Consider the following 19,661-nt stretch of genomic DNA (forward strand, 5'->3'; position numbering starts at 1 on the left):
TTAAATTCTTATAAGAAATTTCAAGAATGAGAACATGAAAAAAACTAAGCAGTTACTCGATGGGGGCAGGGTTACAGATGACTTTCTAGATGACTTACATGTTATAAATGAGTTCACAATTTTTATTATGGTTATTTTTTAATGAGTTAGGGATACAGTATAGATACTATAGTGAACAAGGTAAATAAACAACACAAATGAAAAGTATGAAAATACTTTATAACACTGATAAAAGGAGAACATTTAATTAGAAGAATGCAAAACTCACCCTAAGCTTTTATGTGGTTGAACTCTAACACTATTTTATAATAAAAACACTTAGTACACACTGATTAAATTTTCATACACGACTACTCACCTGTTTATCAAAATTGGGAAATTCCTTTTGCAATTTCAGTACAATGCTTTCCTGCTTTTCCCAATTACTGCTAGATTCTGCAGACTCATTTGATTCCTCTCCCTGATGGGGAGAAAAAAAAGAAAACAATTTAAGAGATATAATAACAATGGTCTTAAGGCAATTATCATTGTATTTTGACTTGATCTGAAAATTGTCATCATCAATCAGAAGAATCCAAAATGTTTCTTTTTGTTTCTGTGAACACTGACAAATTTAGTCTTTAAGGATGAAAAATATTGCTGACTTAAGATCACTGAAAGACCCTGATTGCATATCCGGTAACTCAAACTTTATTCTCAGTGCTTAAAATGAGATAAATCTGCTAAAAAACTAGAATGATCCTCAAATTAATTCAATATAACTCAAGTATACTGATGCCTTCTCCAAGACAATGGTAAATTTTAAAAGGATACAAATATCTCATCTATGTTCACTATTATATACCCACCTATAAATTTCAAATTCTGAGAAGAGTTTACTTTTACTTCACTCTTGATTCACAGAATGGCTTAAATATTAATTGCTCAGTCACAACATAAAAACGAAACAATGATAAAAGGAATTTAAGTGGAACTAAATAATGTATAAACCAAACAGATTAATATGAGAATTGTGGCTATAGTCTCACTTTTCCTTTTCTCTGTCACTTAACTTCACTTGAAGAAACTGGTTAAAGTCCACACTTAAGCAAAAAGAAGACTCCTTGTGTTCATGCATAGGAAAAATTCTAGTCAATCAAAAAGCATTTTTCTACTCTGCTTAGAACTGCACCACATGCTATACACACAAGATGGAGAAAAATACAATCTTCTTCTTCAACCTCCTTTATTATCCAACAACTGAATTGCTATTTTTCTCTTTCAATACCTTAGATAGAAATAACTAAATTCTGATACCTCTTCTGCACAATGGAGTAAAATAAAATTTCATAAAACAGAGACCAATAAAATGCTATGGATATCTGGACTAAAGAAGAAAATTGCATGTGTTTCATAATAGTAAGTGGTCTACTTGGGCTCAAATGCAGAGAATGTCCATAGGTTACAAGGATGAAGAATTAAACCAGAGCTAACATGGAATAAAGCCTAAAGTTAGTCTTTTTTTCAGAAGCAACAGGATTTTGAGCAGGGGAATAATAAGACATACTGGTGAAACACATCTGGAGAAAACATTTCAAAATCTTCAGAAATTCATACTGCCACCTTTACAGCCCAGGTACACTAAAATTCCAAGAACAGTATTTTAAAGCTCACAGATGGATAACAACCAGCTGAGGAGGGAACAGATCCAAGTATCTAACTTAGACCACTGCTTTTTCACTACGTGTTTCCTAAACTTCAGTTGTTCATTTGTTAATATATCAAATGTGCATCATCGACAAATTGTGGTAAACACATAAAATGGAATATCACTAAGTCATAAAAAAGAATGAAATACTGATACACACTACAACATGAACACTGTAGTGTATTTGAAAGCATTATGCTATGTAAGAGGCTAATAAAAAAGAACAAAATCATATTCTTCATAGCAACACGGATGTAGCTGGAAACCATTGTCCTAAGCAAGCTACTGTGAAATCAGAAAATCAAATACCACATTTCTCACTTATAAATGGGAGCTAAACATTGGGTACACATGTTCATAAAAATGAGAACAACAGACACTGGGGAACACAAGAAGGCGGAGGGAGGATGTGGGGGAAGAGTTAAGGAAAACTACCTATGGAGTACTATCCTTACTGTCTGGGTGACAGATTCATCCATACTTCAAACTTCAGCATCACACAATATACCTTTGTAACAAACCTGCACATGTACCCCAATTCTAACATAAAAGTTGAAAAAAGAAAAAACAAATAAAACACATTTTTCTGAAATTTAAAAATAAGAGGCTAGACATAAAAGGTTACATATTATATAATTCCACTTAAATGAAATGTTCAGAATAGGTAAATCCAGAGACTGAAGGCAGATTGGTGGTTGCCAGGGGTTAGGGGGAGGAGGGAATGGGGAGAAATTGCTTAATGGGTATAGCATGCTATTACGAAGTGATGACAGCGTTTGGAACTAGACAGGAACGATGGTATACAACACTGTGAATGTACCAAATAGCATTAAATAGTTGACTCTAAAATGGTTACTTTTATGCTGTGTGAAGTTCACCTCAATAAAAAAATAGATAAAATATTTGGAAAACAGTGAACAGCTGTTGGGAATCAAATATATGATAGCACAATATTTAGTAGATGGTGTGCCTATCATGTGCTGTTTGCTCTTGGGTCCCACACTTCTGCCAGCTCTGCTAATCCCTGGTGACTGAATATACTCATGTGGTCCAGGAGGTTACACAGACACTTTACAAAAGCTAGCTGATAAAGTTTGGGCCCCTATCTGTCTCAGCGGGCCCAAGGGATATGATTCGACCCAGTGCTCATTTTTCCATCTCCAGAATCATAGTCGGAACAGACATATTTGGCACTGGCGGAAATCCCATACTATATTAGTTCCCTGACCCATGATGTATGGGCTACTATTATAGGAAACACCAAATCCAAGTCCCTAGAATTGTCCCTCTCAATCAAAACAATAATAAGCAATTACTACAGTCCTAAAGGAACTGCAGATATTGACACCACCATCCCATCCCAATGTAAGATGCCTCCTTGACCTATACAAAAAGTAGACGGCTCTTGGGAGAATTATTTAAGAGTATCATAAACAATCAAACTCCAACTGCAGCTGTTTTACAGGATGTGGTATTTTTGCTGGAGCAAATCAATATGGCTATGCAGTTATCAATCCAACACTTGCTTTTTCCCCTTTCCCAATTAGATCAAACAGAAGCAATCTGTTTTTATCTTGGCAGGTTTAATGATACACCTTCAGTCTTCAGAGTTAGAGTAACTTTCCTGGCTCTCTCAAATAATACAGTACTCATGGACTTAGATGGTTTTGCACAGTCCAGAGAGTATCACTTGATCCACTATACTGACATCATGTTGACTGGACTTGATACAGGTAGTGAGTATTTTCAATGGTACTGGTCAAACACGTACATGCCACATATCAGGGTGAAGGAATAATCATCCTCACTCTGAGGCCCACCACTTTTATGGGAGTGTAGTCTGGAGCATGTTGCGAACTCCATTCTTAAGAAAAAAGAAAGGCCACACCTATCTGCCTCTTAAGACTGTTTGGACATTGGGAGCTCACTGCATACTGGAGGCAAGATATACTTCATTAGGGTGTGTACTGCTTGATTCATTTTATAAAATACCTCTTAAGACTGTCAGTTATGGCTGGGCATGCTGACTCACGCTTGTAATCCCAGCACTTTGGGAGGCTGAGGCTGGTGGATCACGAGGTCAGGAGTTTGAGACTATCTTGGCCAACACAGTGAAACACGTTTCTACTAAAAATACAAAAAATTAGCCAGGTGTGGTGGCAGGCACCTGTAATCCCAGCTACTTGGGAGGCTGAGGTGGGAGAATTGCTTGAACCCTGGAGGCGGAGGTTGCGGTGAGCCAGGATCATGCTATTGCACTCCAGCCCAGGCAACAGTGCGAGACTCCAACTCAAAAGAAAAAAAAAAAAAAAGATTGTCAGTTATGAATGGGGCCCAGGTTAAGAGATGGCTCTGTACCAGGTCCAGAGTGCAATACAAGGTACTCTGCCACTTGGGTTTCATGACCAGCAGATGCAATGATTCTCCAAGAATCTGTCACAGGTAAGGATATCGTATGAAGTCTCTGGTAAGCCCCAGTGGGAAAATCGTTGCAGAGAGTTTTAAAGAAAGGTCATCATGTCCTCTTCTATTGACCAGTCAGTTTTGCTGTGACACATGCATTTCCAAAAATTACTGCATTATGCAAAATCGTTAAAGTAAAAATTGCAGCCTTTAAGAGAAAAACTGTTAGAGATACAATGTCAAAAACTTCATCAGTGACACATAAAAAGAGAAGGCAATCTAATAAAAATGATACCACAATTTTACACACATTAAATAGTTAATACCTAAATACTACAATAAATATGAGCTGAAGTTTGCTTGTGGACATTGGAAGGGTTACAGCTTATGAGTTATTGTGAAGTGGTAGAAGACAGGTTATCTGAAAATGAATGGAAATTTTTAACACCAGATACAGAAGGTTGTAGCTCACTGTCCTTGTGTTATGTCTGCTGTACTAACTTAAAATATAAAGAATAAATAAAATTTCTGTGGTGTTGCCAGCCTCCTCCTTTTACACTAAAACTGCCTGTACGGATCCAAATTCATCCGGATGCCATACAAGACTATCCTAATATCTTCGGCAGTAAAGCCATTATCTTCAAGGCAGTCCAATTATTTTCACAGCATTTAAAACATCTGATCATTTGTATTACATTGTCATGGCATACATAGACTTCTGACTTTCATCATCACTGTCATCATTATCTTCTGCATCCATACAGCCATCAGCAGCAAGTTGCTGAATGTTTTCTGTGGTTAAATCATCAGGACAGGACCCTAGAAACTTTTCAATATCCTCATTTTTGATTGCTCCAAGTCCAAACTGTTTTCTTAGATCAATACAGCTTGTTTTAAACTTTTAAAATTTCTCTGAAGTATCAAATTCTTCAAAATAAAGAATCAAGTCAAAGGCAATTTTCTGCCACACATAACACAAATACTATTGGTATATTACTCCAGGTTTCAACAATGACATTGCAATGTTAAACCTCTTCCAACATTCTGTAACCACTTCTGCATCCCTGCCTTAGATAACAGCAATTAATATCTTAAATGTTCACTTTAAATAGTAAGCTATAAACACTGCTGTCACACATTTAAAAAGGGGCTGTTATCAGAGAGGTGGTTTTTGGAGGCAAAAGGAAGAATGTGACATAGGTTGAATTCTGCTTTTGTAGAGAAAGAGCTTGATATACTGTAAGAATTTTTAAAGTTAAGTTTTTTTTTTTTAACGTTTTGGGGCATTCATCCTCTTTAACAGAGAAGAACTAAGTAAAATTATAAATGCAAATGTGGGCAGCCATCCATACACTTTTGCTATACCTGACATGAACCTCAAAGGCTGACGTTAACAATTTCTTTTAAAAGGCTCAAAGTTTGGTGAGTGACATTACTGGCTTCAGCTTCAAATCTCCATTTGGCACTGGTGCCGAATATCACAGTTATGTTACCTTTAGGAGTCTTAAATCCTAGAGCATGTTTTCTGTCTTTCATATTTGTGTTATTCGAGGCATGCATTCATAACAGATATTTGTTTAATCAAAACCAAGAATTTAACACCATGCACAGCTGCCTTCTTCAATTTACTTCTGTATCACTGCTGAAAAATTCTTTCACAGCTTTCCTATCTACACTAGTAGTTAGGTCTGACAGCCAAAGGCTTAGGAAAACTGTAGCATTGTTTGTAGGAAACTGTAGCACTGTTTGAAATCATTAAAGCAACCACTACTAGCACTAAAAGGAGCCACTTATGCAGGGTACAGTGACTTCTATTTTAGGTCTGTGTATATAATTACAAAGATCTATATGAGAAAGGCTGTTCCTTAAGTTTTTCACCCTTTGGTCTTGAATCCAAATATTTGACAATCTTTCATCTTCTTCTATTTCTTTATGCCTTGTTCTTATGGACTTTCCAGCACTTGAACCTGGTCCAGTCATACATACCCTTTTATTTTTGTGGCATTATCTTTGATGGTCCATAATGTGGATTCCTTTATATCTGTTGCTTGGGATCTATCGTATGTTCTTATCTTTCCAAATGTTTTCTTGTTTCAAGCTTCTCCTTAATACTCAAAACATTCCCTCTGCATGCACTGTGTGGCATTTTTAAACCAGAATGCTTAGATAGGTTTGAGATGTTGAATGAGTGCTTTTTTCAAATAGAAAAGATCACAAATGTCAAAGAATAGCCTATTACCACCTAACAGGATAATATATATGGTAAAAAGAGGCAGCCAGTGGATACTGGAAACGTGTGTGTTTTATGCATTCTTATGTGGCTTGGTTCAGCTGGAAGCAATTTTCTATGATCATCTACTATTTCTCATGGACAAAACTGCACATAAACACATGCAAATTGTGGATTATGCTCAAATCGTTCTCTAATGTATTAACACTGGAATAAATTCACATTTTAAAAACAGAACTGACTGATGTATTTTTGTGAAACAGTTATTGACTTGACAATAAATCCTGATAAAAGCAGAATGGTTGACCACAGAACATCAAATGACCATGAGACTTGAGCTGTTATGTGATCTGAGTATCTGATCTACCTAGCCTAAAATGAAGCATTGGCAGCAGCAACCCATCATCAAGTAGAAATGGTATACTTGAGACTGGACTTGAGTAGGTTCAAGAGACACAAATAAATTGCATGTGCAGGTGTCTCAGACTCTCATGGCACCTGCTTCTGCATCACTGCTGCCCCTTCTAACCAGTACCTGAGGCATTATAAAAAATTCTTTATGACCTGATAGGTTGGGCACAGTGGCTCCCGCCTGTAATCCCAGCACTTAGGGAGGCCAAGGCAGGCGGATCACCTGAGGTCAGGAGTTTGAGACCAGCCTGGCTAATATGGTGAAACACAAAAATTAACTGAGCATGGTGGCACACGCCTGTAATCCCAGCTACGTGGGAGGCTGACAGGAGAATCGCTTGAACCCGGGAGGCAGAGGTTTCAGTGAGCCGAGATCATGCCTGGGCGACAGGGTGAGACTCTGTCTCCAAAAGAAAGAAAAAGAGAAAATTCTTTATGACCTGATAAAGAGGGAAGAAATCCTTAAACTTCATTTGTCTGTTGTGAGACAGGTCTCACTGTGTCACCCAGGCTGAAGTGCAGTGGCATAATTATGGCTCACTGAAGCCTCAACCTTCTGGGCTCAAGTAATCCTCCCTCCTCAGCCTCTGAGTAGCTGAGATTATAGCTGCATGTAAGCACGCCCAGTTAATTAAAAAAAATTTTTTTTTTTTTTGCAGAGACAGGAGTCCCACTATATTGCTCAGGCTGGTCTTGAACTCCTGGGCTCAAGCAATCCTCCTGCCTCGGCATTCCAAGGTGCTGGGATTATAGGCATAAGCTACTGCACCCGGCCTGAACCAGCTTGACTTTACAAAGGATATGCATAATTTTAGAACCAGCCAAGTGAACAACTGCTATAATATAAACCCAACTCAGAGAGTAGCCCTGTGTACAACTTTGGGCAGTACACCTTGTTGCCCATTTTGTGTACCAAGAGATGGCCAGAGGTAGAGATCAGCAATATATCAGGTACAGAGGCTAAGATGAAGACTTAAAAAACTGGTGACCAGGAAGTCTGGGGAAGACGTACATTGTTAAACATCTCAGAATATAAGTTATTCTGAGGATACAGCCGGACGTAGTGGCTCACGCCTGTAATCTCAGCACTTTGGGAAGCCGAGGTGGGTGGATCACATGAGGTCAGGAGTTCGAGACCAGCCTGGCCAACATGGTGTAACCCCATCTCTACAAAAAATTAAAAAAAAAAAAAAAAATAGCTGGGCGTGGTGCTGCACGCCTGTAATCCCAGCTACTCTGGAGGCTGAGGCACGAGAATTGCTTGAACCAGGGAAGTGGAGGTTACAGTGAGCCGAGGTTACAGTGAGCCAAGGTCACACCACTGTACTCCAGCCTGGGACACAGTGAGACTCTGTCTCAAAAACAAAACAAAACAAAACAAAACAAAAAAAAGAAGTTATCCTGAGAATAGAAAACAAGGATAACGGTGTTCATGTGAATGTTCAGCCAAGCGTGCACACGTGGCAGAGAAAATTTTTAAAGATCAGGTATACAAGATCATCCATTTCGTGAACACCAGTTAAGTCCACAGCCACTTGAATGCCTGCAGAATAGGCCCATTTACAAGTGGCCATGGCAACTGGGCTTGAGTCTGTGCATGCAAGTCAACAAGGTAAGACTTTCTATACCAACATCAATCTGGCTATTGTCACGGTCAGTGCTCAAACTGCAAGGAACAGAGGCCAACAATGAGGCCCCATTATAGCATCATTACTTGGGAGATTCCGTAAACTGTCTGGTGGCAGGATGATTACACCTTCATGATTCATCATGAAAGATACAGTAACAGATAACCTGCTCTGAGCATGAATTTGCCTTCCCTATCCACATGCTTTTGGAAACTGCTTCTGGAAACACCACTATTATGGGTTAATTGTGTCCCCTCCAAATTCAAATGCTGAAGTCCTAATGCCCAGTACCTCAGAATGTGACCTTATTGGAGACAGGGTCATTAGTAAGATACTCAAGTTAAAATGAGGTCATTAGAGTGGGACCTAATCTAACTGTTGTCCTTATAAAAAGGGGAAATTTGGAGATGAACATGCACACAGTTCAGAGAACCCAATGTAATGAAGAGGGCAGAGATAAGCAATTAATACTGGATAAATTTAAAAGAAAGCAAAAACAGTCACAAATTATATGCAAGCACAAATTATCTGGCTTAGTTGTGAAAGAAAAGAAAGAATGATTCATAGAGACAATTTTCAGGTCTGATATCCACAGACACAAAATAGTCTGTGCTTAAGCAGGCTTCATACTAGATAAATTAAAAAGCAAAAACAGTCACAAATTAAATGTAGATGTAAATTCCCTTAGTTGTGATAGAAAGGAATTCATTTAGGTGGATTTTCAGGTCTAATAATATCCACAAACTCCACATATTCTAACCTTAAGCAGCCAATTTTGATACTGTAATTCAAATGTAAACTTACATGATCCAGTCTTGTCTTTTTTATAGATTGATCATCATTAAATTCATCTTCCTCATATGGCTCTGAAGAAGAAGATAATTTTCTTTTCCTGGGCCCACCACCTTTTAAAGCAGAGCAGCACACTCAAACTTGGCATAGAAATAGCAAAAAATCAATTTAATGTAAAACAAAGGCAAAAATGTATTATAATGAATACTAGACAGTTCTCTTGATATCAGGCCCAGTGTTTGTTGTTCTACATATGACTGAATTGAAAAAAAAAGTAAACATTCTTTGCAGTCTTTCAGAAGTAGAAATCACTGTAATACTACATTCATAAACCATCACATTATTTAATCTAAAAATACACATCTCTAAATTGATGAGTAATTCTACAGAGCAACATTAGGAGGGAGGGGTTCTTCCAAGTGGCTGAGTGTTGAGCAGTGAAATAAAGCTGACCCCCACCAAGTGTAAGTTATCTGAATACCATCACAGGAACCAGTAATTTCTGAGTCTACTATGTACCAGGCCTTGCACAAGGTCTTTTATAAACTATTGTTTCATTTACTTTTCACAAACAAACCTACAAAGTAGGTAACATTTTTATTTCACAAATGAGGAGGATACAGATACAGAGAGCTTAAGCAACAAATGTTTTTAATGTAAAAACAAGAGAATATAACACAGAGTACAGCAGTAACAGGAAATCTGCATATTGTCGTGACTGGAAGAAAACAAACTTGAGCTACATATGCTACTTATGTATGCTTGTATACATTATGTATACATTTACGTACTTCTTAAATACTTTTGCTTTCAGAGAACAAGTTTGTCAGACATATTGCTGTGTTACTATGAAAGCACCTGCTAAAGACTACAAAGGTTTAAGATTTCAGCATTAATTATATCAGAGCCCTAACTATGCAGCTCAAATAAATACATACACGTCAGCTTAAAAATTTCATTAACATGGCTATTACAAAATAAAAATGGAATGTTATTAACATTTTAAAGCACAGTATTCGTGTCAGTACAAACACTAACCACAATATTCTAAATGTAATATTTTAAGTCTGAAAAAAAACCTTCAAACCAGATAATTTTGCCACATCACCTAGACATGCTGAATTCCTTCCTAAAAAGAACAGAACAGAAGCCAGGTGCAGAGCTCATGCCTGTAATCCCAGCACTTTGGGAGGCTGAGGTGAGCAGATCTCTGGGGCTCAGGAGTTCGAGATCAGCCTTGGCAATATGGTGAAACCCCCATCTCTACTAAAACTACAAAAATTAGCTAGGCGTGGTGGTGCACGCCTGTAGTCCCAGCTACTTGGAAGACTGAGGCGTGAGGATCACTTGAGCCTGGGAGGCAGAGGTCATAGTGAGCTGGGACTGCACCACTGCACTCCAGCCTAGGTGACAGAGTGAGGCCCTGTCTCAAAATAAAAAATAAAAAAAAAGAACACAATAGAACAGCTAGAGAGACTCTGGACAACATCAATAAATTCGTACTCTTACCTTCTGAAGTAGAGTAAAAACTTTGGATATACATTTTTTTTGTTTCTGTAATTTCATACTCAAAAACAAAAACTTTCAAAACAAACAGCATAAAAACATCCCTAGTGTTTAATATGCAGGCTGATACTGTCTGTAAGACTGCAATTTGTGGTTAAAAGAAACAATGTGAACTGTCACAATTTCTGGATCTGTTAAAGATCACTTACAGGTATTTAAAAAGGTCTTTTGTTGAAAACTGTCCTAAAATGGCAAGTATAGTTTCCTGTCTTAATGACATAGTATAATTGAAGATTAACCTTATCTTCAAGGTTAGACAAACCTGTCATTCTATATACTACCTCAAAGTGCACTACACTAAAAATGAAGATGTCTGATAAGACTGTTATGTCCGTTCCATGATGCAGCATGGAAGTTTAATTAAAAAACCAGAAAATCCTAATTTTTTATTTCCTTGTAATTTGCCATTTAACATTTTTTAAATGAAATAATCTGAAGTACAATGGAGTAAGAAAAAACTCAGCTGAAGTTAAATAAATTTAATGATTGTAAACTCTATGATGGCAGAGGTTGTATCCACTTTGTTTCCTCATGTAACCTCAGTACCTAAGCCACAGCCTGTGCTACCTAGTAAAAGCAATGTAATAAATATTTGTGGGCCGGGCGCGATGGCTCACGCTTGTAATCCCAGCACTTTGGGAGGCCGAGGCGGGCGGATCACAAGGTCAGGAGATCGAGACCACGGTGAAACCCCGTCTCTACTAAAAAATACAAAAAATTAGCCGGGCGTGGTGGCGGGCGCCTGTAGTCCCAGCTACTCGGAGAGGCTGAGGCAGGAGAATGGCGTGAACCCGGGAGGCGGAGCTTGCAGTGAGCCGAGATTGCGCCACTGCACTCCAGGCCTGGGCGACAGAGCGAGACTCTGTCTCAATAAATAAATAAATAAATATATATATATATTTGTGAAATTAATGAATAAGCTGAATAAGATGAATTGCTCAAGAGAAAAAAGATTAGATACTACCGTGGAATAAAGTAATTCCACAACCTGTTTTTAATGAAATGTTTATGGACTAATGAGATAAATGAGATAATATGAGAGCAAGAATGTATTGGGAAGCTGCAAAACTTCCCAAGCTATTTGGCAGCTCAACAAATGTTCACTGAGCCTATCATTTTTCAGGAGGTTTTTTTTCTTTCTTTCTTTTTTTTTTTTTTTTTTTTGAGACAGGGTCTTGCTCTGTCATTAAGGCTGGAGTGCAGTGGCACAATCCTAGCTCAGAAGCTTTTAAAGTAAGTGCTAGGGATGCAATAATGAGGAAGACACAGCTAACATTCACCTCTAACTTTTTTTTTAAACCATCAGATGACCCTTAAACAAAGAGCTGCTAACATTTGGTATGCACTCACTATGTACCAGGCACCATAAGAAGTAGTATACATTATTAGTTCTTCACAACGACCTTTGAGTTTGGCACTATTATACTACTTTACTGCTAAGGAAACAAAGAAGAGTCAGGCAACACTGCTCAAGGTCACACAGCTATTAATAAATAGAATAGCACCCACAAAATACTGTCTCCTTGCTCAAACTGGAGGAAACTAAAGGTTTAAAATATTTCATACGGATGAAATAAAAATCTTATGTAGAATCTACTCGAATACAGTCCACTTAGTGAAAGAAAAATGAGGTGGATAATTATTGAAGAATGATGGGTCCATGGGAACACATTGTTTTATATTTTTGTACATATTTTAAACCTCGAAAAAATTAAAAGTAGTAAGAATCCACTTAGAAAAATGAGCATTCAGAAACATACTGTTGATAAAAGCATAAACTGGCATAACCTTTAACAAAAGGACATGGAAATACATATTAAAATTTAAAATGTGCGTACACTTTGCTTGAGCATCCTAGTTTGAAATTTAGCCTATATAAATAACATAAATTTTTGCTATTTATGTATAAGGACATTTACTTTAGTGCTATAATAATGAAATAATGAAAACATAAGTGCTAATTAACAGGGAAACAGTTAATAAACTAATCCTGTGGGTAGTCACAGAGGAATGTGAAGCTATCCATGACAAATTATTAAATGATTTTTTAAAAGATGCAAACCAATATATTTACATTTTGTAACCTAATGTATGTGTGTTGAATGCCAGTGTATATAAGCAGGAAAAAAGTTGAGAAGGACATAAAAGGTGGTTATTTTAAGGGTGGTTAATGAAGTGTGGGTTTGCTTTCACTATTTACTTTAAATACTTTTTTAGTAGTAGGGTCAGGTGATTTTTACATTTTTTTCTTTTGTATGTGTAAGTTAAAAAAATCAAGTCAGCATTTATTAAAAAACTGGACACGCTTCTATATTGCAAGCTCATTCAAATGCATTTATTTTTGCATCCCAAGCCCCTGAAATATGAAAAAATATTTACTAAATGAAGGAATGCTGATTACCAGCTATGACTTTCCCTAAGACATTATGTTCCTACTAAGATTTGTAAACCTATAATAAAACTACAATGCAACTAGAAATTATACTTTAAAAAGAGAGAAAATATATCCTACAAAACTTCACTGTTATAAGATTTGATTGGTAGAAAAGCAGTAAAATTATCAATGAGAAACTTCTTCCCTTTTTAGGGAAAAAAACTGAAACTATTAATACCTCATAGATTCCTGTAAGAATTCATAAAGGTGTTTGATAAACTGTGGAGCAATATTAATGAGAAGGTACTATTATTATGATGTAACAATAAATCGACATGGCTTAAAATTAAGTCAGGCATACCTGCATCACCAAACATCAGCAAGGCAGCAGCAATTGCTCCATCCATAGTGCTTGTTGATTCAATCAACTAACAGAACGAGAAAAGATTAATGTTTTAAATTAGCACTTTAAGAATTATTTCAGTTATTGAAATATTTAAGAACATATTAAATATAAACATGAAAGTTTGTGTGTCATAGTTTAAGTTCATTAAGTCCCATGAAAAATTTTCAGGAAATCTGTTTTATGTAAAAGGTCTGAACTTTAAGCATATTTTAAAATGTATCAGGTTGACCCATCCTTACTATAAAGGAAAAATTAAAACCCAATCACATATATACAGTATATTCCAGGTTTTTGCTATTTTAATTACAAAGTTTTACACAAAACTTCCTACTTAACATGTCCAGGCCACTCTGTGCCTGTGTGTGCATGCTCACGTTTGTGTATGTGTGTGTGTCAGATGGAGAGAGAAAGGGGAAAGAGGAGACTGACAGACATCTATTTACTTTTTTTTTTTAATTTCTAGGGGAAAAAGGATAATTCTACTCCTTTAAAAAAATCTAATACTGCTCGAGATAAATGGGATAAGGGCTCTTAATTTTTACTCTATTTCTGAATTGTCTGAATTTTTTCAAGAACACATGCATATATTACTTGCATGACATCATTCTAATATACTGTTTTTACACTGCTCAGTAATTTTAGATTTCAGAAGAAACTAAAATCCCCTATTTTTCTCCTATTACAGCTTCCCATATTTCAAATGAGTTACTTGTTTTAAAAAGATCTTACTTTTAAATAAGCTACTTTTTGTATTAAATCAAGTAGCCTCAAATCAAAGTGCTCTCTTCCACACTAATTTTTCCTAATCTTGGATGCTAAGATATATCCTATTGGTCCTCTTCATTTTCAAAATAACCAAAGCATATTCTTAGCGAGCCTAGAACTATTTCACAACCTCTTGAATTCTTTTATATGGATTTAAAACCTTTTGTTGAGTAATTTATAAACATTACCTTTAAATCTCTAGAACTGAAGGGGATCACTTGAAATACAGATTACTTCAAGACAGTGCTCTGGAGTGTGTGATATACTAAATTACACAATTTCAGATACTGGTTAATGAAACGTTCAGGGAAATTATGCATCTCAATCTTATTTTTCCAATAAAATTACAAAATTAGAAAGATACTTTTACAAGAAAAAAACTCTTTGAACTACATTAAAAATTGGCAATCAAGTGAAAGTATTTTTAAACTGAGATTTGGCCCTTTATGTTGAATATTTTAATACTCCATGTTTATTCTATAGGAAGCTCTTTCCTTATTACTGCTTTAAAATACTTTAGCCCTCGTGTCTACATTTGTTTCCATAAAAAAAAAAAAAATCACATTAGCAGACAAGTAACACTGCTGTCAGAGAAAATGTAGACTCAAGATATCACTAAAGTTTCATTTAGCTAATAGTAAGACGGTATCTAAATGATCTGGGCGGAAAAAATCCAGTGGATTCATGTCAAAAATAACATAGATTAAAAATAACGTAATCTACACCTAAATTGGCAGGCACACGACCACCTATGGTTCACAGACATGTTTTGTTTGGCTTGAACAGCATGTTTATTTTTATCTTTCTTTAAATTAGTTAGCATTAAAAGGAACAAAGGACATGCTGCAACAGCGATGAATCTCTTCCACTAGGTGAAAGCAGCCAGTCACAAAATATCACATATCTGATCCCATTTATATGAAATATACACAATAGGCAAAAAAAAAAAAAAAAAAAGACTGGTGGTTGCCTGGGACTGGGAGAGGGACGAAACTAGAGAGTGACTGCTAATGGATATAAGGTTTCTTTTGGGTGTCATTGAAATGTACTAAGATTATGACAGTTGCATTATTTCATAAATATAGTAAAAACCACTAAATTGTACATTTTAAATGGGTGATTTTAGGCATAGGAATATAGCTGTTAAAGTGGTGACCAACCCTCAATAAAAATCCAGTCTTATGGCTTTATTTGAAAAATCTCAGTATCCAGTAAAAATGGGCTATCACTGACAGCTCATATGGCCATGTCCCACTGAAGCTAGACAGCAGCTACCCCTTTTAAAAAGAGTATGTACTCTATAGTATACTAGTATCTACCACTTCAAGGTTACCTGCCTAGTCCACACAGATATGGTAACTCCTAAGCCTCATATAGTGAGGAGGAGAACTGGTAGTGGTAGCAGTGATGACAAGATACAAAGGTGAAAATACAAAGGACCTGCAATTAAATGATTCCCTTAAGATAATTCAACTAATAAGTGGCAGAGCTAGGAATAGACTGTTTATTAATCTTCAGAAATTTATTCTCTACCTAAACTAAATTGGTCAATTTTTATTTACTCTTATAATTAGAGATACCTAAACATCACTTTACAGTTCAACTATACTCCTTTGTTTCTGTAGTTAAATCAGTATTTCTCAGCAAGAGTGCTACTGGCAGGACTATCCTTAGTTATGGATATCCTTAGTTATGTCCTTAGTACTGCAGGGTGTTTAGCATCACTGGCTTCAGGGCACTAAATGCCACTGCAAACCCTTGTCACAGTTGTGTGAGGTGGTTCCTGACGTTTCTGAGTATTTCTAATGGAAATGGGGAGGTTATGCATTTTAGAAACACTCAAACACAAAAAAACTCACAACCTATGTTCACTAGGCTTTAATTACTGCAATATTTACAAATAAATAACGTCATCTATTAAAAAGTTAAGACTTTCAATTAATAAATTTCTGGCATTTACTTCCTTTAGATTTAATAGTTAATATCTTCAAACATAAGACATCTTTAGAAAAATGACTATCCACTACTAACTATAGCACTGAATGCAGGAGAGATTTTATCAGTATTACAGCTACAATAACCAATTACTATAAAAGAATATAACCTTAAGTAAATCATTGTCACTTCTTTGTGGAAAAAGTTCCTTCAAAGTCTGAAGTTTAGCATCTTTAAGGTCTTCCAATTCTGAAAGGTCTTCCAATTCTGAAATATCATCATTTCTACGTGCCATGGTAGGAAGGCCTTGGGACTCTTCATCTTCAGATGGCTCAGAACTAAAAATATTTTTAGAGGAGGAAAAAACATTTTTAATGTATTACTAATGTTATTTCATTACAGTGTCTATGTGTATACATAGTACAACACATCTGCAGTTCTTTTCAATAGTAAATGCAATCTATACTTGTCAGAAAGAGAACTTTTTTTTCCATTTCAGTGTAGTTACGTGAAAAATCTACATTACCGCCAGGCGCGGTGGCTCACGCTTGTAATCCCAGCACTTTGGGAGGCCAAGGTGGGTGGATCACAAGGTCAGGAGATCGAGACCACGGTGAAACCCCGTCTCTACTAAAAAATACAAAAAATTAGCCGGGCGTGGTGGCGGGCGCCTGTAGTCCCAGCTACTTGGAGAGGCTGAGGCAGGAGAATGGCGTGAACCTGGGAGGTGGAGCTTGCAGTGAGCCAAGATTGCGCCACTGCACTCCAGCCTGGGCGACAGAGCAAGACTCCGTCTCAAAAAAAAAAAAATTTTTTTTTTAAAAAAAAGAAAAATCGACATTACCAACATCAGTATACACTGAAAAAATCTCAACCCTGAGCTGGGATGGAGAAGAACAAAAGGAACTTCCTAGCACTTATTTTGTTAGGATTCACACGCATTTATTGCATGCCCACTTCCTCTTTACTCATCTTCTTTCACCAATACTCTCCATATCAGATGAAGTTACGCTAATCCTAAGAAATTATGAAGATTAAATGGATACAAAGATAATTTTCAGGCCTACCTAGGTGTGATCAGGATCTAACTGCTAAAATCAGAATGCTCCCATTCAATATAGGAATCTCTGCCAGAAATAAAACATTTCCTCAGCAAACAGGAAACATTTATTTCATATGAGGGTTTATTCTCTAACAACTAAATTTATTCCTGTTCTACTTAACTTCATATGTTTATCCTTTATAAAAGGCATTTTGAGTCAAATTTTACTCATTTATTCCCTAAACAAAAAAATCTCATTTTGAAGTTTTGGTTTTCAAACATGGTAGGCACTCTAGAGATCAGAACTAGAACTGTAACAAATGAATGTAAGTTATAGAGATCAGAGAACGAAAGCAAGATGGGACTATACTTAGGTATATTCTTAACATTAGCGAACTCAGACTTTGCTATGCTGCTAATTCTATTTTTGAATAGCTCTCTTAGACACATATCTAGAATATGCAATTTCTCTGTATGTACTCATGTTATTTCTGTTGTGTCCTTTATGGCACAACATGTGATGCCTAAGAACATCTAAAAGCAAATTTCCAAAGATCAGGAATATGTGTGTTTTTTTTTTTTTTGAGACAGCATTCCACTCTGTCACGCAGGCTGGTGTGCAGTGGTGCCATCTTGGCTCACGGCAACCTTTGCCTCACAGGCTCTAGCAATCCTCCCACCTCAGCCTCTTGAGTAGCTGAGACCACAGGTGCTTGCCACCACACCTGGCTACTGTTGTGTTTTTTGTACAGACAAGGGTTTTGCCATGTTTCCCAGGAGATTTTATCTACTGCCAGTTTCTGCCAGGCTTGTCTTGAACTCCTAGGCTCAAGCGATCCGCCCGCCTTGGCCTTCCAAAGTGCTGGGATAACAGGTGTGAGCCACCGTGCCTAGCCAGAGTATGTATTTCAAAAGCTTCTAGGTTGACTTCCTGAGATCAGCTCTGAGAAACCGCTCTAAAGTAATGAGGCAAATACACCTCTTCCTTTATCACTATGCCTGTCCTTCAAATATTTGAAGACAATCACATGCATTTCCTTTGCATTATTATACCAGACTTCTCATTCCTGATGTATTCAACTTTGAATTTTCATTATGCCTCTCTATATTCCCTGCTCCCTACTTGACTTTGTCTCTTAGGTGACTGAGAAAATGAAAGCATTCAGGTTAAAATCCTTTTATAATTCCTGCCCTGGATAACCACTTTCAAAGATATTTACTCTTCTGGCTGTCACAACCTTTATCCAGTGATCAGACTCAATGATCTAACAAATTCATGTGCCTCATGATGTAATAAATACTGATGCTGACCATGAAATATCACCATGGCTTGGATTTATCTTTCAGACTACAGGAAATACGAGTGATAGAAAATAAATAATGTCATGAAGAAAAAGAAAAACCAGACGGGTGCGGTGGCTCACACCTGTAATCCCAGCACTCTGGGGGGCCAACGCGGGTGGATTACCTGAGGTCAGGAGTTCAAGACCAGCCTGGCCGACATGGTGAAACCCCATCTCCACTAAAAATTAAAAAAATTAGCTCGGCACGGTGGCAGGTGCCTGTAATCCCAGCTACTAGGGAGTCTGAGACATGAGAATCACTTGAATCCGGGAAGCAGAGGTTGCAGTGAGCTGAGATCACACCACTGCACTCCAGCCTGGGCAACAGAGCAAGACTCCGTCTAAAAAAAAAAAGGAAAGAAAAAGAAAAACCTATTTTTTCTGAGAAAAGACTTGATCTCTTTAGAGAAGCAGAAAAGGGGAGTGGCCCATTCTAGATTAACACAGTTGAAGCCTAATAGCCAAATGTAATTTAGATCTTGGTTTAAAAAAAAATCAGCTATAAAATACATGAAATCTGAACCTAAGGTACAAATTAAATGATATTAGAGAATTGTTCATTGATAGATGGCAGATACATAACCAGTATTAAGGGGAGAAACGCTGCGATGTCCGTAATTTAAAACACTTCAGCTAAAAATAGTAATAGATGACACAATAAACAAATATGGAAAACAACTGGTAAATCTAGGTGGAAGGTATACCGGTGTTCATTATATACTATTTCATTTTCTTGTATGCTTGAAACTTTAAAAACAAAAGAAAAGGCCGGGCGCGGTGGCTCAGGCTTGTAATCCCAGCACTTTGGGAGGCTGAGGCGGGCGGATCACGAGGTCAGGAGATCGAGACCACGGTGAAACCCCGTCTCTACTAAAAAATACAAAAAATTAGCCGGGCGTGGTGGCAGCCGCCTGTAGTACCAGCTACTCGGAGAGGCTGAGGCAGGAGAATGGCATGAACCCGGGAGGCGGAGCTTGCAGTGAGCCGAGATTGCGCCACTGCACTCCAGCCTGGGCGACAGAGCGAGACTCCGTCTCAAAACAAAAACAAAAAAAAAAACAAAAGAAAAAAACCTGTAA

The 19,661-nt window shown here is 37.1% G+C and overlaps 1 protein-coding gene across 3 annotated transcripts in view; it reads right to left on the reverse strand.

Moving 5' to 3' along the window:
• SMARCAD1 (SWI/SNF-related, matrix-associated actin-dependent regulator of chromatin, subfamily a, containing DEAD/H box 1) overlaps positions 1-19,661 on the reverse strand; it is an 85,880-nt gene that overhangs the window by 42,069 nt on the left and 24,150 nt on the right. For 2 of the 3 annotated variants that reach the window (XM_032138527.2, XM_032138610.2), the window contains exons 4-7: positions 16,367-16,535; positions 13,453-13,519; positions 9,164-9,264; positions 359-460 (exon numbers count right to left, since the gene is read on the reverse strand). In XM_032138527.2, the coding sequence (XP_031994418.1) occupies positions 359-460; positions 9,164-9,264; positions 13,453-13,519; positions 16,367-16,535 (439 nt within the window). Of the gene's footprint in view, positions 1-358; positions 461-3,679; positions 3,697-9,163; positions 9,265-13,452; positions 13,520-16,366; positions 16,536-19,661 lie in introns of those variants that run through there. The other variant, XM_058432894.1, reaches the window with a different exon arrangement.

Source organism: Hylobates moloch, unplaced genomic scaffold, assembly GCF_009828535.3.
Source record: "Hylobates moloch isolate HMO894 unplaced genomic scaffold, HMol_V3 SCAFFOLD_2, whole genome shotgun sequence".
Taxonomy (NCBI): domain Eukaryota; kingdom Metazoa; phylum Chordata; class Mammalia; order Primates; family Hylobatidae; genus Hylobates; species Hylobates moloch.